The sequence below is a fragment of the Anoplopoma fimbria genome, chromosome 23 (genome assembly GCF_027596085.1).
Source record: "Anoplopoma fimbria isolate UVic2021 breed Golden Eagle Sablefish chromosome 23, Afim_UVic_2022, whole genome shotgun sequence".
NCBI classification, from domain to species: Eukaryota; Metazoa; Chordata; class Actinopteri; order Perciformes; family Anoplopomatidae; genus Anoplopoma; species Anoplopoma fimbria.
This window is the reverse complement of record NC_072471.1, coordinates 9,476,474-9,501,274: the sequence shown is the minus strand read 5'-3', so window position 1 is coordinate 9,501,274 and position 24,801 is coordinate 9,476,474. Positions and strand designations below refer to the sequence as shown.

At 41.6% G+C, this 24,801-nt stretch overlaps 2 protein-coding genes across 2 annotated transcripts in view; one reads left to right on the top strand and one right to left on the bottom strand.

The window, feature by feature from the left end:
• The window catches only part of cacna2d4a (calcium channel, voltage-dependent, alpha 2/delta subunit 4a), an 80,163-nt gene that overhangs the window by 32,414 nt on the left and 22,948 nt on the right, over positions 1–24,801 (bottom strand). The window lies entirely within an intron of this gene.
• On the top strand, positions 4,517–19,682 carry lrtm2a (leucine-rich repeats and transmembrane domains 2a). Its single transcript, XM_054624443.1, has 7 exons — positions 4,517–4,595; positions 15,695–15,924; positions 16,683–16,808; positions 17,366–17,454; positions 17,731–17,888; positions 19,114–19,365; positions 19,423–19,682. Exons 1-7 carry the CDS (start codon positions 4,517–4,519, stop codon positions 19,680–19,682), a joined length of 1,194 nt encoding a protein of 397 aa, XP_054480418.1.

The window sequence follows — 24,801 nt, the reverse complement described above, 5'->3', positions numbered from 1 at the left end:
CTGTGTGTTTACAGCTGTGATGTCACTCACTGAGGGGCCACACACCCACATTTAAACACTCACACTGTGGTTCGCTCGCTCGCTCGCACACACACACGCACGCACACACGCACACACACACACACACACACACACACACACACACACACACACACACACACACACACACACACACACACACACACACACCTGCCTTCACACATGAATAGACGTCCTCTTGAGTGCAGGTGGATTTCAATTTGGTGGCAAATTGGACAGAATTCTGGCCATATTGATTAAAAACTATTAGTCAAGCCAAGTGGGGCATGTCACAAGAATGATGAAATACTCTGAAAAATGGGCTCAAGTGGGCACATCGGGCAAATATGGGCCCACACTAGCACAAACAGGATTTAAGCTTTTCTGTGGAGGTGATTCAAGTAGATGCCTGTCGGAGCATCAACACAACTTTTACCATTCCTTCGGTGGATGAGGCATGATGGGAAAGTTAAACAGGAGGAGCTAGCTGCTGTAGATTACTGACACAAACATGATCAAAGTGGTGATGCTTGCGGGGAAATGGATTTGCTAGATCACAAAAAGTAATTTTGTCAAGCGTGAATAAAAATAAAAATACATGAGCCTTTCTTAATCGACAGTCTCTTCCTGCATCATAAACATGTGGGCCTAAACACAAGCAGCCCAGGTTGACCAATTTAAGTTGGTGGTCTCTACTTGTTATCTCAGCCCCTGAGGCGTGCGTTTAAAGTTTTGAGGAAATGCATGCCGAAGGCTTTGCACATCACGAAGCCTCTGCATCACCCCGTGGAGTATAAATCTGGTTTACGTGCGGACAGGAAACAGTTAGTGGAATAAACAGAGTGAAAAAATAGTACGGAAAGAGGAGAGAGAAGAGGGGCATAGGAGCCCAGAGGAGGGGAGGAGGTGTTATTTGATTCCCCAACATGCAGGCCACTTTGGCAACCAAGTATTTACACGTGTGTGTGTGTGTGTGTGTGTGTGTGTGTGTGTGTGTGTGTGTGTGTGTGTGCGTGTGTGTGTGTGTGTGTGTGTGTGTGTGTGTGCATGAGGGGATTTTGGCTGCCCCCGTATCCAGGTCAAATTGGTAAAAAAAGCTTTCTGAGAATAGCCTGACAGACTTACCACCACACCACCAGTTTAACATGATGGGAACTGATGGGCGATCAGTAACATGTGGCTGCAGAGGTCACCTTCTGCTACACCTCCAATACATCATTTATAGGACAGTTGCAGCATGATTGCGCACAGTATTGATGATTTTTTTCCCCCTTGCTGCTTAAAATGTAATTTCTGCCTCTCTCTTTTTCATCCACTTTCATTTATTTCAAAAATGGCATAGAAAAAAAAGAAGCAATAAACAATAAGATGCGAATGAGCTATAAACCAGATATAAGCGCCGTTCACCATTTTGAATCAATGCAGACATTTGTTATGACTGACTGGTTTTACTTTCCCGCTCATAAAGTTGCTCACTGCTTCCCAGCAAAGCTGTTTTCCTCGCCAAAATAAATCAAAAATACACAAGCATAAAACCATGAATCATTTGAAAAATGGCCAACATGCTAAACAAGGCAACACTTAAAGTCCCAAAGCTGAAACTGAAATTAAAGATTGATTTAACACAGCTTGAAATTGCAGGAGAAATGTTTTATTCAATGAACAACTACGAAGAATGCTTTGTTTGATGTTCCACAGTGTATGAGTAAAATGTATGGAAATCAGCAGAAAGTGTAATCACACTATAACTTTCTGTTGCATAGATAAAATATATGTTTTTAACAAAAAGACCAAGCAAACTGAGAAAAATAAAACAAAACATGCTAGAAAATCGAAGCAGAGAGAGGAATCTTAAATTCCTTTCATTTCTCATCTGCGCTTCAGAATCCTTCAAATGACGCTCACGTGCTCATTTAGAAAGAACAACACAAATTTCCCAGTAGAGCCTGGCTAATGTGACTTTAATCACACGCAGGAAATCCATCTGCAGAATATATAGAGAATATACAAGCCAGAATATACAAGCCAGAGAGGGAGAGATGTGATGAGAGAGAGAGGAAGGAGGGAAGGTGAATATCGAAAGATGAAGGTCATAAAGAAAGTGCAAAGACTGAAAGGCGGAGGAAGAGATGATGGAGAGGAGAAGAGGAAGTGAGGGAGCGTGAGATGCAGAAGGAATATAAAGACAGAGGGGAGAGAGCTGAGAGATTAGACCAGTGCTTTATATTTTGTTCAGTATCTTGCAGGCACTAATAGCAGTCATGATAACAAATATCACCACTGGGGAGCACATAAACCGTCCACGCCAAAACACTCGAGAGGTTCGGGAGGAGAATTTTAATGTCCTCCCTGTTTACCAAAGGCACTTCTGTCTACCTCCCCTACACTTCTGTCATTTCCTGCCTCGCCTATATTTTTCTTTTTATCCTTTCATCGCTGTCTCCTTTCAACACCTCCTCTACTCCGTCGTTACCCTCTCTCTTATTTCACCTCGCCCCCTCTCCCACCCAGTCCTCTCATACCACTCATATATAGCAAGTTGTAAATAACTCACTGACACTCGGAGCAGATTGTTTTGGTGTTACTTTTGGAAGTGAGTGCAGTTAGCTTATGTCTGCTTGGCTATTTGCATAGAACGTTTAATTTACTGTTTATCCACCTGACTGTCTATCTTTATTATGTTTTCCCTTTTTTTCCCTCACTTTATCCTCCCACAACTCTAGATCATTTTTGCTTAACATGCTAGCTAAGGCGGTACAGGTGCTAATTTACATAATCACTGCACACGCATCCACAAATTAGCGCTAACACACACACACACACACACACACACACACATTCACCAACTTTATGTAAAAATAAGCAGAGTAGGGAAAAAAACGCCTGCTTGTTTTTCTGAGTTTTACCCACAAACAGCTAACTACTGAACAACGGCCTAATCAGATTAGTGCGATATTTCACACTCTGCTGATTGGGTTTTGATGATACTTTGGGAAAAGATGCATCCCACAGCAGCACTCCAGCATTTTTAAAAATTACACTGATTGGCCCAGGGGGGCACGAGTCAACAGCGAGCATCAGTCATGTGGCACTGAGGTTCCAACAAGCGTTCTCCCATGGCAATTTCCCACTCCGCTAACCTATTTTCCCTGTAATGACTCAACAGTGACAAGAAGACTCATCTCTTTAAAATCATGTGGGATTTGTTTCATTACACTGCTGTAATTAGACTGGGTCTTTCTTTTCAACTTTTCTTAATCAAAACAAAAGTCCATCCATCAAACTGATACACAAATACACAACAAATCCGTCACCATGTTAGTATAGATAGCAAAATCACAATTGTGAACAATATAATAACTATACAACTAACTATATTATACACAATGGTAACACAACATTTTCCATGACATTTCAGATGAGTGGACCACAGGCAAAGAGTTTTTGTACAATAGAACTTTCTTATTAAACTTGCAGCCTGATGTGAATACTCTTGTATTGTTGATTTCCTTTGTTAAAAAGTTTGTATATATTTTTTTAACAGATTTGCTCTGGTGGACCATGCAAATATCCTTCGAAATTGTTACAGCTGAATTTACGGAATCATTTGGACACCATCATCCCCAAAATATTACAATTTCAGGATCTATATGTACTCTCAAGGTGACATGTCCCTTGCTGTTTACTCGGGATTCAGTTTGGTTGCTGTGTTACCTTTATTTATTCAGCGAAGCGCTCAAAGAGTGTCAGCAGCACTCTACCGTCTCCTGCCTTGCCCAAGGGTAGTTTTGCAGAATCATACACACAAACGGATGCAATGACGTTTTGCGTTAGACTTCCTATTTATTCTCTCTTCCTTTTCACTCTGTTCTTTTTTTGTTCCATCCATATGTCTCTGTTCCTCCAAGTTAATGACATTATCCTCCCCCTTAACCTACCTTTTCTCACCCTCCTCCTCCTCCCTCTTCCTCCCCTCTCACTCCCTGTGTCATTCTCGCTTTGTCCCTCTTTGTGTGTCAGTCTCTGTGCCAGACAGTAGCAGCAGGGGTCTGTCTGAGGGAAAGGCAAACTGATTGTGTAAACTAACAAAGACACACACATCTATTATTTATGCCTATGAAATACCAGGGGGGCTATAAGATAATATAGCGCAAGCACATATACGCACATACATTCGCACACAAGGGAGCAAAGGTGCTGGCGTGTATGGGTGTGTGTACACATGTGTGCAAGTGTAAGTGCTTATTAGTTTGTGTCGCCCTGTGCAACAACAGTTTCCCAAAGAAGTAGGATTTGCAAAAGTATTAAGTGTAAAAGGGAGAAAAATTCTCTTATTTCATTCAGGCTTCTTTTCTCAATCATTTTTTTCTCTCTCTTCCCACAGGTGTTTTGTTGTAGCGTTTCGCAGTCGGCGCCCTAGTGGAGGCCGCAGGCATGGTGGCTTGACGCCCCCATAGCCCCGCCCCTCCGACAGAGGAAGGCTGCAGAGCTCTGTGTCATGCCCCCGAACACCCACCCCCCTTGGGGCATTGGCCTGCCCCCACCCAGCTCTACCACCCACCACCTGGCCAGACCTGGTGAGTCGACATAAGCAGATTGAAAAGATGAGAGAGATGAGAGGAACAGTGAAGAGGAGGAGGGGGGGAAAAAAGGCGCTCTGTCCTTACTCCACTCTGCTCTATTTTATTCCCATCTTTTGTACTTCTAACTACACATGAAAGGAAGAACACTGTCTATTTTGACAGCTGCTAATGTTAGTATGCCCAGACACACACACACACACACACACACACACACACACACACACACACACACACACACACACACACACACACACACACACACACACACACACACACACACACACACACACAAACACACACACAAAGGGTGAGGGCATTGAGCTTGCTGTGGCCACGTGCCAAGTCCTCCAGTGAAATGCCACATTACTGTATGTATTAATACAGCCAGCAGTCTGTGGAAGGCAAACAAAGTGGGGGGGAGAATGATGGGTGAGAGACCTGCAGGTTATTTGTCTGACTTTTCGTTCTTTTACGGTCCATTTTACCCTCTTTTCTTCCCTTTTCTTTCCTGTCCTTTGTCCAATCCCCCCCACATTCATCCATTCTTGTCCCTCATCTTTTTCTCACATATCTCAATTCCCTTTTCTTTCCCCTTTTCACCCGTCTTGTTTTCCGCCTTCCTCTCATTATCCGTCCACTCTTTCCCCACAGTCTCTTTCTCTTTCCCCATCTCATAGCGCGGGTACAATCAGTCAAAACAAAAATCCGTCGGAAGTCGGGTGGCATAGCAACAGATACGACAGCTGTGTGCATGTTGTGGATTAGACAATGGAGTGGTTGGATCCTGCTCTCTGAGATATTCCAGACACTTCCTCAGCTAATAAGCAAACATGAAAGCACCTTTCTGCAATCTTTCATTCTCTATTGTTATACATCTGTTATGACGCAAACGTGCACACATGAACACATGTGCTGCAATCTCGGCTAGTTATAAATGGCTTTGCAAAAACAGAGACCAAAAGAACAGGGATCTTTGTTTTCCTGTTGGGGAGATTATTGTTCCGGCAGTGTCAACGCCCCCACAAACTACTTTGTAACACCGGAGACACTAAACAGGGCACCACGATCTGTCAGACCCTCCACACACCCACACAGCACCTATGTCAATAGATACACCTCCCTCTGGTCTGATCTCCATTCGACCACCTCATACCTCTTCTTTCTCTCTTCACTTGTCCCTCTACCTTTCCTCCATCATTCCATCAATCTCTGCATTAAATTCACATCAACATAACTGCATTACCTCTTTCAGTTACCCTCTCTCCGTGCATTTCATTTCAACATAAATATTGTATTAACAGTATTGCTAAAGCCTTTTTGGGAATGAGAATCTAACACATTCTCTGTTAGTCATCAGAAATGTTCCATCTCTTCCATGCAATTACGTTCTTGGCATGGATTTAACACAATATTGCCAGAACAGTCTCTCGCACCTCAGTCCAATTCAATATTCTTTTTTGAGACAAAATGTGCATAATCAATACTGCCAGGCATTGTCACCACAGGTGTTTTTCTCTGCCTGTCTCCTTTGCTTTTAAACTGTCTCTGCATTTTTCTCACAAAGCTTAGAAGCTCTCTGATCTCTGCTATTACTCTTCAAAGTCCTCACACACTGTCATACACACACTTACACACAAACACACACTGAATCACTGGGAGATGCACATAGGAGTAGAAAGGGGGTAGGCATCCCATCAAATCAGAGCCAACGAATATGTCAGATTAATACAGTACAGAGAAACGGTTCCAATCATCAAGATGCATTTCCCTCTTATGCTGATCAAGTACATTTAGAAATGTTTTTTTACAAAAGATGTTTTACATTCAGTATTTTGTGTTGCAAAAATCAAAGGTGGGCTTTCATCAGCAGGGCTAAAGCAAACACTTTCTGTATGACAGAAAAGAGATCAAGAAGAAAAATAGAGGAAGAAGTGTTGGTATTTTTCAATGTCAGCTAGCGTGGCCATATTTTCAACTAATGGCGGTAAAACTATGATGAAACGCTGTAACCTACATGAGACAGGCAGCAATATTACATTTCTGAAAGGTTGTGGAGGTTGCTTTATGGGTGTTTCTCGAGTGTTCAAATCCAATTTTACAATATTGCGACTCAAAGTAAAAAATAAAAAAAAATGTGCCAAATGAGTAATAAATGTATTTCCATCGGAGATTGTTGTATAACTTATTTGTCTCTTGAAACACATATTTTAGTCAAGTGGTTTTAAATAGGTGGATGGTGTATACTTTGGAAAAATGTGCATATTCTCTGGAAAGATTTTCATTTGAATTCAGGTTTTTTTCATTCATGTAAATTCCCCCCCAAAAAGATGAGAGATGGAAGATGTTGATACTTTAGATATAGGCCACTAACAACAACTTTTTGCTTGTCAGGTTATGAAAAGAGAAAGTGGTACCCAAAAATCAGACACTGGAGAGAAAACAGATGTCAAGGCTAAAAGAGCTCAAAAGTGACTTAACACGACAGAAGAAGACAGTAAGAGCTTTAAAATTAAAAGTGCAAAGGAGAGGGCGATGATATAAAATGAAGTGACAGAAAGAGTGAAACAGAGGAAGCGAGAAAAGAAGATGGAAACAGTGGGGAGTGGAGAGGAGGAGGAGGAGGAGGAGGAAGAGAGATGTGAGATCAAAGAGGCGCAGTGATAGAGAGAAGACAGTGAGGAGATAAAGAAAGGATGAAGGAGGGGAGGCGAGAGAGGAGAACAGAGAGGTCTATGAGCAACACAGAGACCATATGGTGTCTCCAGGCCCCCCATGATCCCAGCACACTGTCTCATCTGACACAACACGCACACACACACACACACACACACACACACACACACACACACACACACACACACACACGCGCACAGCAATGAATTAATTCCTATTCACACCTAAACACACACTGTAGTTTATCTGGTTGCATTGTGCATGTGTATGTGTTTATGCACCTTGTTAGAGACCCAAACAAAGCCGGCAGATTAACTGACCACATACTCACTAGAGTGACGGAGAGTGACAGAGATGAAGGGATGAAAGGAGGGAGGATTTGGCTTTGATTAGAGACCCTAATGCACTGACTGAGAGTAAAACATTTGGAGTGGAATGGAGCCATAATACGGGGACTTAGGTTATAGCATTATGCCTTGAGTACAGCTCTAATACAGTGCAGTGACTAAGGGAGTATAGCATAATGTTTGGAAGAGAGCCACAGTGCAGTAACACAGTCAAATCTAACTTGCAGCTGATGCCAGGCTGTTAAATTGGTTTGATGCATTCCCTGTTTAACCAGTTTGATTTGACCACGTCAAAGACATTGGTCAGCTGTGAGAGGGTACCAACTACCCAAAGTCATCACTGGTCGGTTAGTAGCTGGTGGCACTTATAAACCCCGCTGGGATGTTGGGTTTGGCATGAAGCCACAGCAGTGTGACAAAGTGTGTGAGTGAGTATGTGTGTGTGTGTGTGTGTGTGAAGCATTATGTTTGGAGTGGAGCCTGATCCCTTAGTGTTACATGAGACTCGGAGTTAAATAGAACTGGAATGACAGCTTGTTGGCAAACTATCCAAAGCATCTGGCAAATTCAAGTATGTCATCAGCCATTTTACTGTTATTGAAAGTCATTCCGAGAAGTAGTGATCACAGGTTAATTCCAGAGTCAACAACAAGGTTTCTCCATTGAGGGAAAACTTGGATTTTACTCTCAAAAAATTCCCCAGGAGCATTTATTTTGTCCTCTCACCTACAATGGTTTATAGCATTGAACATTCTAGGAACACAGAAATATTATCTTCTATCAGGGGCACTGTGGCTCTGACCCCTGGCCTCCTTGGTGGCAGTTTGTAATGTTTGTCATAGGAATTAACGACTAGTTTGTTGTCATGGTGACCTTAAGCCAGCTTGGCTACCGTTGTCCTGTAGGAATTTGTAGAGTGCTATGGCGACCTTGAACTAGCTCCAGCTGGACACAATGCATGCAGGAACCTGCGTCCTTTAGTTTGGTGCAGGTGCAACAGGAATGTGCCAGTTGAAACACCCACATACATGGTGCTGGCCCAATTTCAAAGGATATTGGCAAGGATAAATATGGATAATCCCCTTCACCACAAACAGCACCGCTCCAGTTCAGCACTTGTCAAAGGATACTGATATAGTATTACACTCTAAGCAAGTCCAGTGTGGATCCAGCATGAGGCTGATAAGCCAGCAGGGCTCATTCCTGAGAAAAAATAGTACTTGCCTTACCAAGTAATCACAGGAATTGGCTGATAATAGCCCTGGATAATATAGCCATTTGAGATGTGCTCGATTTGTTTTTGTGAACACTTCACAAGCCTTTGAAAAGGCCATCCAATTAGCAAGATAAGAGATCTATCTATCTATCTATCTATCTATCTATCTATCTATCTATCTATCTATCTATCTATCTATCTATCTATCTATCTATCTATCTATCTATCTATCTATCTATCTATCTATCTATCTATCTATCTATCTATCTATCTATCTATCTATCCATCTATCTATCTATCTATCTATCCATCTATCTATCTATCTATCTATCTATCTATCTATCTATCTATCTATCTATCTATCTATCTATCTATCTATCTATCTATCTATCTATCTATCTATCTATCTATCTATCTATCTATCTATCTATCTATCCATCATCTATCTATCAATGTATCTATCCATCTATGTATCTATCCATTTATCCATCCATCTGTCCATCTATCTATCTATCTATCTATCTATCTATCTATCTATCTATCTATCTATCTATCTATCTATCTATCTATCTATCTATCTATCTATCTATCTATCTATCTCACATAAAAAAACAAATAACAATATTGTGTGTATGTGTGTGTGCGCTTTGGATCAATACCATCTGTCTAACCATCCCTTCTTAGGAATGAGTGGGCATACATTATGACATGTCTCACGTCCAAGGCAAAATCTATTCTATTCGTGTCGCACTGATGCGGATGTGACATCAAAAGCCAAGCATCCTTCATTTTTCTCTCCAAATTCTGAATGTATTCAGCCTTGGACTGGGGCCCAGATGAGTGGTCAGTAGAAAGAAATGCCACATCCATCAAAGACATGGTATTCCAGTGAGAAAATGTAACTGTGGATTTGCTGAAACTGGCCTTAAAAATATGCTTTATTGATGATCTGGTTTCCATCATCTCTTTGTCCTTTGTTTATATCCCTTCATCTCTCCTTCTCTCTGTCTTACCTGTCACTCCCGCTAATTAATAGCCACTATCACAAAAACAATGTCATGTCATACTCTCCCATGGGCCATGCCTTTTGTTTGTGTGTGTGTGTGTGTGTGTGTGTGTGTGTGTGTGTGTGTGTGTGTGTGTGTGTGTGTGTGTGTGTGTGTGTGTGTGTGTGTGTGTGTGTGTGTGTGTGTGTGTGTGTGTGTGTGTGTGTGTGTGCATCTGTGTCACAACAAATTGATACAGATAGCATGAATTACAGAGGCAGATCAGCCTACATTTCACCCACTCACCCCTCCAAGTCAAAATAATGATTCTTTCTTACCGGTGCAGGATTCATCACGGGAAAAATGGATGGGGGTGATAGAGAGAGAGAGTAGGTGGGAGAGAAATGGAGGATGAGAGAGTAAACACAGAGGGGGAGAAAGACATAGACAGAAATAGAGAGAAATATTGGAAGTAATCCCATCGGGGCTAAGAAATAAAGTACAGGAACCAAGATTTTGAAGGACGACTACAATCTCTCCTCTTCTCTCCTCATCACACTGTCAGCAGGAGTGCAGCCTAAACTCCCACACCCTGTTCCTGCTTATTCTCAACTGCCGTACTTGTGTGTCAGTGTGAGTGTGAGTGTGTGTGTGTGTGTGTGTGTGTGTGTGTGTGTGTGTGTGTGTGTGTGTGTGTGTGTGTGTGTGTGTGTGTGACCATAACTTTCTGTGTGTGAGTAAGCGATTAAGTGCCCGAGAGTCAGGCAGAAAGGTTGTGTGCGTGAGAGAAAGGAGATGATGTGGGTTAAATGACGGGATTTGATGTGAACCCCTCAAACTTCTCTCATCTTTTTACCACCGCCTGCAGCACTAGGTTGCTACGGAAACACAGCATTACCTTGTCAATGTTGAAATAATATGGTGATACTGCTGAGATCGTGATGTTATATGTGTGTGAGTGTTGTGTATTCCTTTATACCTCTTATACAAAAGACAGAAAAGCCATGCATTTAGTGAGATGGTAGACTGTGTAGTGTAAAAAGAGATTCAAACACTCACACACATTCAAGGTGAGCACACGCACACTGGCTGGCTATTTTCCATCTGCTAACTGAATGAGGTCTCAGGTTACGGTGGAGACCAGATATGTAACAGCCTCGGACAAATCACACAGACACTGTTGCTGTAGAAGGACAGGCCACACAGCATGATTAGGTATTATAGATGGGAGATTACACATCACATATGACAAATTATGATTTTTAAACATACTTCTGCTCAGAGCTGTCTCTGTAACTCAAACAGGTGAAGGCATAATCAAAAATCCATCATGCACCCTTATCATCGATTATATAAATTCCAACCTATAGTTTTGTAACATCACCAAACCAAAACCAAAATGGATCCTGGCAGCCAATATTTAATAACCATAACCATAACCATAATCATAATCATAATCATACCTATAATAATTATAGATGAAATATGCTGTCAAAAATATGCCATCATAATTGCTGCTAATGAAGGCACTAATTAATCATGTGGCTGATCAACTGTTTTTGTTATCGTGCTTTATTGTATTCACATCATTTTTAATTATAATGCCCTTAAAATATATAAATATATATATAAAATAAATTAGAAGTTGACTAAGTATCTGGACTGTTGATTCATGTTGCAACTAAAGACACAATTTTCTGAAGCCCTTGACTAATCATTTGAGCACTACTTTTGACTGACTGCGTTTTTTTATGCTACTCATTAATTCCCACTGTGGACATGAAGGATTTGTTGTAAAGGCGTGCAGGTCATTTAGCTCACAGGAGTCAAATGTAAACTCTTTATATCAGAGTTCTGCTCAGAGGACCATGTGAAACATTAAAGATTTAAGAAATTCAGGCCAGTGAGTCGGTTGCATAGAAGACAGCTGGTCCTTCTAGTAATAAGATAGCAGGGAGTCTGTCGCCTGCATGGAAAACAGCTTGGCCCCTGGTAACATGCAACTGTGCTTGGTAACGGAGGTGCCTGTAGAGATGACATCATAGCTGGGTCCAGTATCACCCAGGGGCCCCTGGATATAAACGTACAGACAGCTGAGGCCCTGGAGCTTTTAAACAGTGTTGCCTAGAGGACACTGTCAAACATCACCAAGTTTACAGTAGTCATATGACTCTTCATATGCATATATATATATATGAAGATGACAAACAGTAAAAATAACATAGTGACAGTATTTAAATATGTAGATCTGTGTATGTATCAGTCTAATACTATAATCCTGCAACTTTGTACAGAGAGAGATGAAACAAGCAGAAAGTACAGAAGCCACCCACGTGACTAAACACAGCCTAACAAACAACTTAAATAAGCATGCAAATATACTCCAACAATTAACTATCCCAATTCAAAGCTGACCTGTGCCTATGCACCTTTCACAAATTCCCTCATCCACAGACTCCAACCTGGCAATAAGAGAAATACATTTCTCACAACTGTTTCTTGTGACAATTAGATTGCGGTGTTGAGTCGACTGGGCAATACTGCTCTAAGCGTTGCCTCAGAAGTCTTGCTTCAATCAAACAGGAACATTGCATTGCATTTTAATGCCGTGTCTCAGTTTCCCATGGCTGCCAGCCTACATTTGCCCAAAATGTCAGCACTTTTACAGTGTGTGTTTGGGGATTCTTCGAAAATATTCAGTCTGAAGTCTGTTTGGACTGGATTAAACCGCACAGAACCACTTAAACTTATTTAGACTGAACCTCCGTATCTTCCTCTGACTGTGGCTAAATGTTTTCCTTCTGGTTTGGCTGCGTGGAGCGCAACAGCAGATAGGATTTGGAGCAGCTAAAATAAGCCAAACAACAACTACCTCCTCCACGAGAGCAGCAAAAATCACTCATGAATGTTGGAAGATATGCTTTAGCACTGAGGGAGGGGGTAAGGGGGTGAGGGGGAGCTATAATGTACAGTAAGAGAGTGAGAAGAGGGGAGGTAGGTTGCGGTGAGGAGAGAGGAACTGAGGAATGAGGGGATTAAAAGAATACCTTTGCAAAACAAAGCCCATGTAGAAAGCTGAGAGGGATGAAGGGTGCATAAAGATGACTACAATCTGAAATGTGACATTATATGAGGGAGAAGAAGCAAAATATCACAGCTTCTCTCTCTCCCCAGCTCTCTCTTTTACTCTCTCTTAGTTGTATAACAATGCTTCTACCTCTGAGGTACAACGTCCTCACAAATCGCCTGCACTACTGCACCTTTTCAAAGCCGTTCTGGCAAATTCACAGCTACTGTGCAGCTAAAATCCTTCCAGATTCCTCCCGAGCTGCTGCAGTGAAGGATTGGCCCTCTGAAGCATTTCCACAACAAAGTACGAAGGCACGAGACGCTTCAGGATACTTTAAAATCTCTCCTTTCATCCATTTATGAGGTGGCGTTAATTTTTTCCCAGAGATTAGGATTATACTGCTGGATGGAGCAGAGAGGATAATAGATACAGGAACAGCAGAGAGGTCACATGTTGATCTCTATTACAAAGCCACAGTCTTCACTTTCTGAACCTTTGGTTTGGATTACAGAATGGGGCAGTGTCCTGCTTGGGGGAGGTCATGTTCTGCTGTCTGAGAAAAGATGATTTCTCTGGACCAGCGAGTCAGCGTGTATTCACAGAACTATACAATGTAGTTCTCAGAGGTGTTACGTGCTGCACTCGGATATTTTGTATTTGCTGTTAAAAATGACACATTATTACCCTGGGGAGTTGATGTGCATACAAAAAATACTTTAAAATTAGGTTTAAATTTAACTGCGAGACTTGTTGAGAAATGGCTGCTCTTGCAATGTTCTTTTTTGAAATGCATATATTCACTTTCATGAGAGTAAGATTGATACCACTCTCATGTCTGTACGATGAATATGAAGCTAAAGTCAGCAGCCGGTTAGCTTAGCGTAAAGACTGGAAACAGGGAGAAACAACTAGCCTGTCTCTGTCCAAGGTTAATTAAAAAATCAGAACCCCTTAAACTCGCCTGTTAAAATGCCTTATCTTGTTTCTGCACAAAAAACATAGTGTAAAACAACATATGGCATTAGGGAGAATATAAGTATTCCCTGGTGTCTGCCATTACCATGAAGTTGCTAGGCAACCAACTAGCTGAGCTAAGCTAACTGGCTGTGGCGTAGCTGCAAAAAATTCCCAAAATGTCAAACTGTCCCTTTTAATATTTTTGATGGGCTTAAAGAGGTGATAAATCATTCATGTTTCCATTCTGGATGCGTTTCCCATCATTTATCATTAATTAAATTCACTGTCTTTCCAGTGGTGTAATTTCCTATTTATGACCACTTTAAAAGGGAATAAAACATGATTTTAATGGGACTTATAAAGCATCCTCTCAACTTTCTTTCTCACTGCGCCATTTTAAGCTTCATATTTAATCAGTGGTGATAAACGGAGACCAAGTTACTATAGAAGACTGAGATGACCTTCATTGTCACTTATTTCTTCTGATGTTCATCAGGTGTTTTAACATATTACAATGTGGAGTGGCCAGTAAAAGGCTATTTCACAGAGTTTCATCACTCTCAGAGCCAGACAGGCTATATAGTGAAAGACAATGGAGTCTTGAATGTGAGCGAGAGGAAGGAGAAGGAAAATGAGAAAGAAAGTAAATTTAGAGAAAACAGATGGACTAACAGAGAGAGCGAAAAATACAACAACACGCAGCGGGTGAGACATAGTGTGACAAAAGGCAATGGCACGCTGAGAAATAGATGCTAATAATATGCAGATGAATGAAGTGATGAAATCTGCTGGCGAAGCAGAGTGTTGTCAGGAAGTAAAAAGTGCTGTGTGTGTGTGTTTAGACAAAGTAGTTTTCTTAATATCACGCTTTGTTGGTGCTAAGCACACACACGCACACACACATTTACACATACTCAAAGAGATAAAGCATAAGTCGTGCTGATAAGCCAATGGACGGAAACAAAGTCAGCCACTGTAACGAGACACTGAGGGAATACAGAGCAGTGCCAAGAGACTTGACGTGAAGGAGAATGAGAAAGATAAAGAGACTGCAGACGGCGAGAGGGAATAGGAGTGGAGTGGAATGAGGGACAGACAGATGCAAAGACAGACGGACAGAGAAATAAATGAATATGAAAAGGAAATGAATGAAAAAGCCTCGGATGATGGATACAAACAAAGACGGAAAAGGTGCGAAAAATGACAGACACAAAAAACTTGAAACAGAATGAGAGAGGAGAAGAGAGAAAGAAACAGATTATGAGTGGGAATGATGAAATGATTATAGTCAGCCAGAAAAAAACAATCAGTCCAGAATAAAATAAAACAGAAGGGATTTCCCTGGCGAGTGTCACGCAGACTGCTGTGTGATGCACACAAACATACACACAAATAGACAAAGACGAAGTCAAAACACAACACAAAACACACAAGTAGAGCATTTTTATGGAAAAGAGATGGCTTTGTGAATAGACTGCTGCCTTGGAAATACTAACCGGAGTACTGGCTGTAAAAGTTTCTGTGAACGGGATGGTTCTGGTTCTACTTTCTAATGCTTTCTCTACGTCTAACATGCATCTAAGACAAGGTTCTTCAAATGACTGACAGCTAGGTTGACCATGTGTCACACATTGCAAATGAAAAACTGATTTTCAAAAATAATTTCCACTTAAAAGCGCTCCATCTTTCGATTCATTCCTCTTTATGTGTTCACTTATTTCTCCCACTTTATCTGCAGTCCTTCCTACACATCCTCCTGATTAGTTAAGAAAAGATAATTCACTGTAAAAAAAAAAAAAAAATAATCATGTTTTGTCTCTCTGCTCCTCTTTCTCTTCCTCAAGTCTTCCTCTGTGTCCTCTGCCTCGTGGCCTCGCTGCTGCCGGCGGCCTCCTCCTGCCCTCCTCCCTGTCTCTGCGGGTCAGACGGTCTGGTGGTGGACTGCGGGGGCCGGGGTCTCTCCTCCCTGCCTCCCCTTCACCTCCTGCCCCCTGGGAGCCGCTCCCTCCTGCTAGCCAACAACAAGCTTGCCTTGCTGGGAGCCTCTGCCTTCGCCAACCTCTCCACTCTAGAGGTCTGTAGCCCATTTTTTATTACTGTCAGTGGAATTTTTCTTTGGCTTAACAGTTGAACATGTTGTTGCGTTGTTGTGTTTTCTGCACTGACCTTGCACACTAAGCGATACTCTCTGGTCTGCAGAATTCCTATGCTCTAAGTCTGAAAAGTTAAGAAAAGCTGACATTTTCAAAGTTTTGCAGGGCTACTAACATAATTAGCATATTGTGTGCAAAGTAAAGTTGGTATTTAAAATATAGGAGTTAAAAATGATCGATAGTTACTGCACATGAAAAGAAAGGGAATTTATTTCCACACTGCTGAGCATCTATCTGCAGAAAAAAAAAGTTTTTCATTCCGACAGCACTTGATGTGATTTACTCTGAATAGGTTAATGCTTTTAGATGCTTGTTTAAGAAAGGAGATGCACTTATGACTTCTGGTGACTAGTAGTTCTCTTGAATACCTATGTTGAATACACTTATTGTAAGTCGCTTTGGATAAAAGCGTCTGCTAAATGACTGTAATGTAATGTAATGTAATGTAGGAGCACCAGTTTAAGGTATAAAATGTGTTAAAGTTTTAAGTTAATGTTAAAGTTTTGTAGCAGTTCATCATTTTTTAAGATTGATCCAGGATTTATGCATTTATTCTCTTGGAACGGGTTTCTGAATCTCACTTTCCATTTTTTCTTAAAAGCATCAGCAATGTGGTGTCTACAATGCAAATGTGGATGTAAATGAATTTTTTTTTTTTTTTTATATGTGTGTATTTTAGGAGCTGGACCTCTCTAACAACTACCTGGATAATTTACCCGCTGGATTATTCAGAGACATGTCCAACCTGACAAGGTTGACTCTGCACAACAACTCACTAACAGTAATGGACAGAGATCTCTTCCAGGTACAACAGCACACATGGTACAGTCTATAAGAAGCTCACTGACGTCATATTCAAGCTAGGGATCATACAGGACATAGTGCTAAATGATATACAGTCATGCACTGTGTAAAATATACCATCAAATCAGCCAATCCACCAAAATCCTAAAGCATCTGGATAGAGAAAGAAACTGACACCACTACTGATACACTGTTTCAACTCCTGACTGATGCTCTGCTGGCTCTGTTTAGGAGTAGAGCCAACCTAAGCAGATATACATGACTGGGATCCCGTCCAGCTGGTAAATATTTTATCAAAAATAAATAAATCGTTTGCTCATCACTTTCATCCACTTATATTCAAACCAAAGCAGTCTGCAAGATGAGCTTGTGTCATGACTTCACTTGGGGCCCTAAATCAAACAAGATAAGCCCATCGAGCGGTGCTAGCTGTGCCCCTTGGCAACAGTGAAAGAAGCCAATAATACTGATATGAGATGATGGGAAATGTACTGTACAATGCCGTACTGTATGAGCAAAGATGGCTGAACAGAGAGCTTGTTTGGATGTTTTCTACAGGGTTTGGGGGGTCTTCAGAGTCTGGATCTGTCCCTGAATGGTCTGTCCTCTGTTCCTCTGGGGCTAATGGATGAGCTGCAGAGCCTCAGGTAGACGTCAGCACACACTCTGTTCACTGACATGTTTAGATCAATGTGCACTGACAATATATCGTATATATAAATTTGGAAAATGTATGCAAAATGACATCAAAATTATCGACTTGATGTTCAATGACCTGTTTGTTTAGCATTTCTTCAGACAAACCTTTCAAGCATGCAATTAATAATTACAATTTGCCACAAACGTATTGCCACAAGGGGAACATTTGTCTTATTTGTTGGTGTTAAAAAAGTTTATACATTTTTATTCTAATTATTTCATAGGTGGCTGTCTCTGGCAGGTAACCGCCTTCATGGCTTGGAGAGGGCAGCGTTTGAGCCACTTGCTAACCTCCAACACCTGGAACTAGGACACAACCCCTGGGAGTGTGACTGCAACCTCCGCGATTTCAAACACTGGATGGAGTGGCTGCTGTACAGAGGTAGATGTTTGATTTATGTTACCTGCTTTGAAAAGGTGCTTTGATTTGATTTATATAAGGGGACAGCACAGGAGGGCAATGAGAGGTGGGTGGATACTAGAGAATTCTAGTTCACCAGAGATAGCTAGGTGTGTGCTTCAATTGCCTGTGCTTCTAGCAATACAACACAATACAACTGCGTCGGTGAGTGAACGCACATTGCCGCGCTCATTGTGTGTGTAGTCCACGTGTCCCTGCAGGCTGTTAATACATCCGATAACCACAGCTGCTCTCCGCTCTCTCTTCATGTGTAAAAATCTACATTCACCTCAGCGCCTTGGGCCTCAGCTGCCCCGCTAATGAAGCATCTCTTTTTCCGCTCCATGCTGCTCCTTGCTTCATTCTGCTCTCTCCTCCTTTGCTTGGCTTGACTCTCCAGCTCAGTCCGGTAAAAGTCAGACCGAGGTCGACACAGGGCACACATGATTAAATCATCACCAGAGCAGCAAAGATAAATTACACGGAGACATTTCGTAGTTGAACATGCAAGACAGTGTCTGTTGGAAGGGTAGAAGATGCATGATATGTGTTCTAGAAAGTAAGACAAAGCACTGAACAAGTGTGAAACGCTCGCTGACAGCAGCCTGTGTTGACTTCTATCTCCTGCGAACCACTTCAAGCACACACGGCTGGGATATTTGGAGATATTGGGAGAGCGAGCTCTGTTTGCAAGTGGGATTCTTTTTGCCGCACGCCGAGACAAAAGCACCTGGGGGCCAAATATCACTTCCCTCATTCTGCCTCTCTCTTATCCTTTGCCTTTATATCATTGTTTATGTTGCTTAATGTATCTGAGGTTGTAGATCAAAACGCAACCTCGGGACAAATACTACACATGGAGACAAATTCATCATGTGATGATAACAAAGGTGATCCACCACCCTCCTGCAGCCTGTGGGAATTAGTGACTCAGATATTTCTCCCTTCCCCACACGGCTCTGCTGAAGCTAGGCATGTCATCTCATGAATTATAGAAGGGCTTAGTTAGGGCTATCTCTAACTTAGTGTAGAGGGCACAGCAAACCATGTGTGTGTGTGTTAAGTGATGTATGACTCATCTTACTGTTGGCACAACCACCCAACTCTATCTTTTCCTCTCTCTCAGTTAATTGGTACTGCTTTACAGGCATAAGGCATTTATAAAAGACCTCTCTACTGTCTCTGAACCTCTTTCTCTCTCCTTCAGGGGGGAAAGTGGACGCAGTGGAGTGCACGCTACCAAAGGATCTGCGTGGGCGAGACATCCGCGGCGTTCCCGTGGAAATGTTCAACTACTGCCTCCAACTTGAAGATGAGAACGGGGGAGCAGGAGGTGACGGTTCCCGTCCCGGACAAGGAGGCGTTCCACCCTGCAGCAGGAACGCTCTTAACCCCAGTGGGGCAACACCAGTCTCTGACAACAGCAACACTGGTGATGACTCATCTTCAAACACGGGAGGTGGAGGAGGAGGAGGAGGAGGAGGAGGAGGAGGAGGTGGAGGAGGAGGAGGTGGAGGCGGAGAGGCCCCGTTGGATTGTGTCCGCGCCCGTTACCGACCCGTGAGCGTGCGCCGCGCCATCGGCACCGTGGTGATTGCCGGCGTGGTGTGCGGCATCGTTTGCATCATGATGGTTGCAGCCGCGGCTTACGGCTGCATCTACGCCTCGCTGATGGCCAAGTACCAGAGAGAGCTGAAGAAGAGGCAGCCGCTGATGGGAGACGGGGAGGGGGAAGGGGATGATAGGGAGGACAAACAGATCTCCTCAGTGGCCTAGTGGAGTGACGGGACCGGTGGAGGGTTGACATGTCGAAGGGGGTGAAGGTTGGAAGGGTTGAAAAATAAAAAAGGGCTCAAAGAGGACAGAGATTGAAGAGCTTGTTTTACCGCACGCAGACAGTTATGGTATCGCTCCCTCTGACTCTCTAACTAACACCCTTCTCTCACTTTTTATCTGCCTTTCTTGGTCCTCTTTCTATTTTTAACCTTCTCCCTCTCTGTCCCTCTCTCTAACACTTCACATACACCTTATCGGTTCCCTGATTTTCTCTTCCATTATGGAGCCATTCTCACTGCAGTATTTGTTACCAATCATCCCTCCAACTCGCCTACCAACCACCTACTGCTGCTCTTGGCTGCTGCTGAATTTACCATTTTATTGGCTGAGGGAAAACTGATTTAGTAATCTCTCTAGTATGAAACATATCATTTAAGCTGTTACAAGATGCTTGCGGTGTACGGTCAGTCGGTATTTGTAAAAACTGAATCGAATTTTTCAGGGATTTGCGCTATGTATGGTGTCAATTGGACCAATATTCATAATGATGAGAATAAGTTGTAGTATTAGGTCGTGCCCAGCTCTCATTTTGTTTGTATCTTTCTCCATGTCAACCTCTCCAATGCCAGTAGTTCCTCCCAAAAACCAGGACCCCGACCCAGATCCCTTCACCCTCGTCTGGTCTACTGTTCCTCTGATGTTCCCTTCTTCCTCAAAGTCCCAAAGAAACAGCCGGTATTTGAGAGCTTGGGGACAATAATGGAACTTAATGGATAAACACAAAGACACATTATATATATGGCCAATGCCTCTCTAGTGTTTTGTTGCAGAGAGAATACTCGGGAGATTCTTTGTTGATAGGAAATCAAATGGTGTCCTTTAAGACTCTTAAGAGATGATTAACAGGAAACCATTTGGATTGACAAATGATCCTTCATGGATGGCTCGATCTTTCAAACACATGAGGTCAGACACAACTATTCAATATTTGGACCAGATCTGTCTTTCTCTGGATCTTCTCTGGACCAATAACATCCTCTAGGTGTAACATACTGGAGCTGTGTATGGGTTTCTACATGAATCATATCAATTTTGTTCAAAGGGAAACAAACCATTTTAACTGGAATTTCAATCTGCTGTATCTTTCACTTTTGCTGAGAATAAGGTTCTTGCTAACATAATGCTTGTAAATGATGATGATCATTATCTGGATGGATCAAAAGACACTTGTCGTGGTGAAAAAGTGGTCAAGCTAATTTTCTGGTATTACGTGAACGACGCTTCTAGCTATGCTGGTTCAGAACGGTATTCACAATTGTTTTAATGATGTTATTGAGATTTAAAGGACCACAGACTTTGTTTTAAAACAGATATTCTTTGTTCAGAGCTCATTTTCAGGCTGATTTCACCCCTCAAACGTGAATATTTGCGACTAAGGCATGGAAGCACTATCTCAGAGAACCCTGTCTCCTGTCAAGGACTCCAAAACGTCATCTAAGGACTGAAAACTTCAGACTCCTGCACTTTATTTCCCTAATCCGATCCCCTCTGGCCTCCCCCTCCCTCCCCTCTCTTTCTCTCAAAAATGGACGATTTGCCCAGAGGTATTATTACGAACAAGGGATTAAACAAAAAGACGCTGCTATTTTTCCCCCTCCTCTGCATCCTCTTATCTCTCCTTCCATCTTTTCATCCAGTGCTATTTATGGGAAGTATTTCACACTTTCTTAAAACACTTCCTCCTCCTCCTTTCCTTTCATCCTTCTTTTCATTCTTCCACCCATATTATTGCCCTTATGTTTTTTCCTCAAAGGTCAGCAATATGCAATGGCTGCTGTGTCACCTTTAACATGAAAATGATGTCATCGCCGGAGAGTCCTTCAGTTAGAAACTTAGTAATCATGACATATTTGAGAGGAATCTGTTTGATGAGCACTCCCTAATTCACAAAAAGGTTAGTTTGTTTGCTTTGCATGGTGTTTGCTTCAGTCATCTCATTCATGCACTGATATATTTATGTAAACTATACATTTGTGTCTTCAGTGATAAACTGTCTCAAGAATCTAGCTTTCATTGCATATTGCTCCCCCGACAGAAGAACTATTGTCCCCTCTCAATTTAGAATTGGCTGGAAATAAACCTATATTTATAGTGTGTTATCTTATACCTGGGTATGATGCAGATAAATATTATTATATTCGTCTCTAATATGGTGTGTTGGCCCATCGATCCCCAATTTTTTTTTGACGTACTGTAACGGTTTATATTTTTTTCTGTATCAATACATGATGTATGTCTTTTGTTGTGTTAATGATATCTATGTTTTGTTTTAGGGTTTAAATATCTCTGTAATGTTTGTTCATTTGTTGTGTTTATTGATTTGTGTTCAGTAGCTGTTAAAGTTTCTGCAAGATGCATAGAAAGAGTTTGGCCATTGAGAGTGAAGACGTCTCCATACAGCCTCATCTCAGAAAGTTATCAGGGAAAGGTTATTTAGACAGGTAACCTTATTGCTTTCATTTGATTTATTTCTATAGGAACTTTAATCTCCAACAAATAATATTTAATTATGCAACTACTATCAGGCAGAACATCTAAAAGATGTTGGGCTACAACATTTTTCAATTTTCTTTTTTATTATGTCTACAACATCCAAACATGATAAGTGTTATGCTGGCATCGTGATGTGACATCTCACTCAAGTGGAAAAAGCGTCAGCGAAAGGTTATGTTCCTGTTTAAATATTAAAACTGTAAAGTCAAATGCCTTGTAAGAGGTGGGACATGAGAAACCATTATTGAAGACAAACCCTGACCTCCACACCTTCACATCTGCTGCATTTCTGAACATTAACACCACTTCTTGCATCAGCAGAGGACCCCAGAGTAGTTGCATATGAAAATATTTGTTGGAGAGGGAGCTGGTGTGAAGTCGAAATGCACATAAACCTGGAGAATTATTTGATTCTGAATCTAGAGATATCTAGAGATAGAACAGACGATCAGGTAAAGTTAATTTAGCTGTAGATTTAAATGAATAATCCCCATCTTCAGGAAAATGTTTAAGGGATTGAAAAGTATAAATATAGCCATGAATCACAGGGACTCTGGGGCAGTAAGTGGAAAAAAAAAGGAAATGGCTAAACTCTGTCTATGAATGTAGAACCATTGTCCTCTCACCCCTGGTCTGCAGGTTGTGTGTTGTTGGTAGCTAAGTATCTTAGCTAGCAGAAACCTGTTCCTATAGCCTGTGTGTGTAAAGAAAAATAAATTATAGTTTGTTACGTAAAAACTGCAGCAGCCATGATGACTGAGGGCCTCAAAGACTTCAGTGCATTACCCGGAAAATCTATGGTGTGTTGTGTTGCTATGATGATTGTGATTATGACAGTGACGATATGATGGTGATGATGAAGCATTTCCTGGTCAATATGCATTGATTTGAATAAAAACATATCACAATAATGTCAAATTTACATCCAGACCCCTGACAAGCATTAACAGACTACAACTACTAGCTATTTTTCCAATTTCATCATTAGCATTAAAATAAAGCAGATATTAAGTAAAAATGTGAAGAAAAAAAAAACCTTTACAGACCTGGTTGTGGGTATTTAACACACACAATTATAATTTTAGACGCCTAATATTATTTGTTAGATTTACATGTGGATATTTTTCTTTTGTCAAATAATGTCAATAATTGGGGTCTTTCTCTTCCAAAGCGGAGGGAAGGTAAATATTTACAGTGTACAAATTATATTTTAAGGTGAAAATATGATGTTAGGTGCTGAGGAGGATTAAATACACAGCACCAAATGAAAGCAGGAATCATCGTCATGATAACAGCTCCTATACTGTACCTTATCTCATTTTCTCGGTCTTTTGCCCTCTAACTCCTCTCACCTTTTCTCTATTTCTCATCTTCTTTCCCCTTCCCTTCTCCTCTCACTTATCTTGTCTCAATTTATCTTTCTGTCGCCTCTTTCCCCGTCATCTTTATAGTCTTTTCACCTTCTTTTCTCTCATCTCTGCCCTCTTTATCCTTTCCTCTGTCTGGTCTATTGTGTCTTTCCCCCCCTCCATCCTTTTCTCCCTAATTTTTATCCTTATTCGCCGCTTCTTCTCCTCCTTCTCCATGTCAAATATATCTCTCTATCCTTTATTCTTTCCCTGCTTACTCTCTTTTTTATTTTACCTACTTATCTCTCTTTCTCCCTGTCTTCCTCACAGTATGCTTCTCTGTCAATAGGAGCGCATTAGGTTTATTTACATACAGCCTGTCACTTCTGCCACAGAGATATTCTAATCCATTGCTGAGCCTTCGAGGAGTATAAACACAGTGTTTTTGTAGTCACTGTTGACTGATTTTGGATCAGCCTCTGAAATACCAAATCCTTGGCCTTCATCACCTGCCACCAAATCCATTTGAAAAGCAGACACAAAGTACACCGACCGGATTCTGTTCAGATAAACACTGACACTCAGTGGTTACGAATGGAATCACAACCTTTTTAGCTGCTCGTACTCATGCAAGTATTAATTATAAATTTGCATTAAACAGAAACTCATTACATCATCAGCTGTTGCATAAAATAGCAGCTTTCATCCACTGTATTTTTTTCTACATTTTTGCAAACCTGCAACATGGCAGTAAACATTGTCGGGAAGTCATATGTAAACTGAACTATGCTGCTGATACTGAATGTGAAGCAACTGCTGATTTTACAGTATGTAAAGGACAAATCGTGCAAAAGCTAGATCAATGCATCAAAGCCGCCCTAGCCTACGCAGGGGCAGCGAGACACAGATGTAAAGAGGAAGCAAATGTACAAAGGAATAAGCGAAAAAAAGAATGACAAGACAGGGAAAAGAGAGTAACGAGCAAAGAGAGACAAGGAGAAAAAAGCGCGGGGACGGGAAGGGTGACATGTCCGACAGCTCAGCAAGAGAGAAGCTAAGAAAAGAGAGATGTATGTGAGGGTTTAACAGGGTAAGGGAGAGTATCAAAGGGTGACTAGTGTGTATGTGAGTGTGTATCTTTGTGTGAGGGTGTGTTAAAGAAAGTCAGAGAGAGCAAGTCCATAAAACATTGATACTGTCTTTCCCTCTGTGTTTTT

Excerpts from the sequence above, each read along its gene's own strand:
- lrtm2a (XM_054624443.1), top strand. The coding sequence starts at position 4,517 with ATGCCCCCGAACACCCACCCCCCTTGGGGCATTGGCCTGCCCCCACCC. Across the intron at positions 15,925-16,682 it reads CCAACCTCTCCACTCTAGAG|GAGCTGGACCTCTCTAACAA; the intron begins GTCTGTAGCCCA and ends TGTGTATTTTAG. Across the intron at positions 19,366-19,422 it reads CTCATCTTCAAACACGGGAG|GCGGAGAGGCCCCGTTGGAT; the intron begins GTGGAGGAGGAG and ends GAGGAGGTGGAG.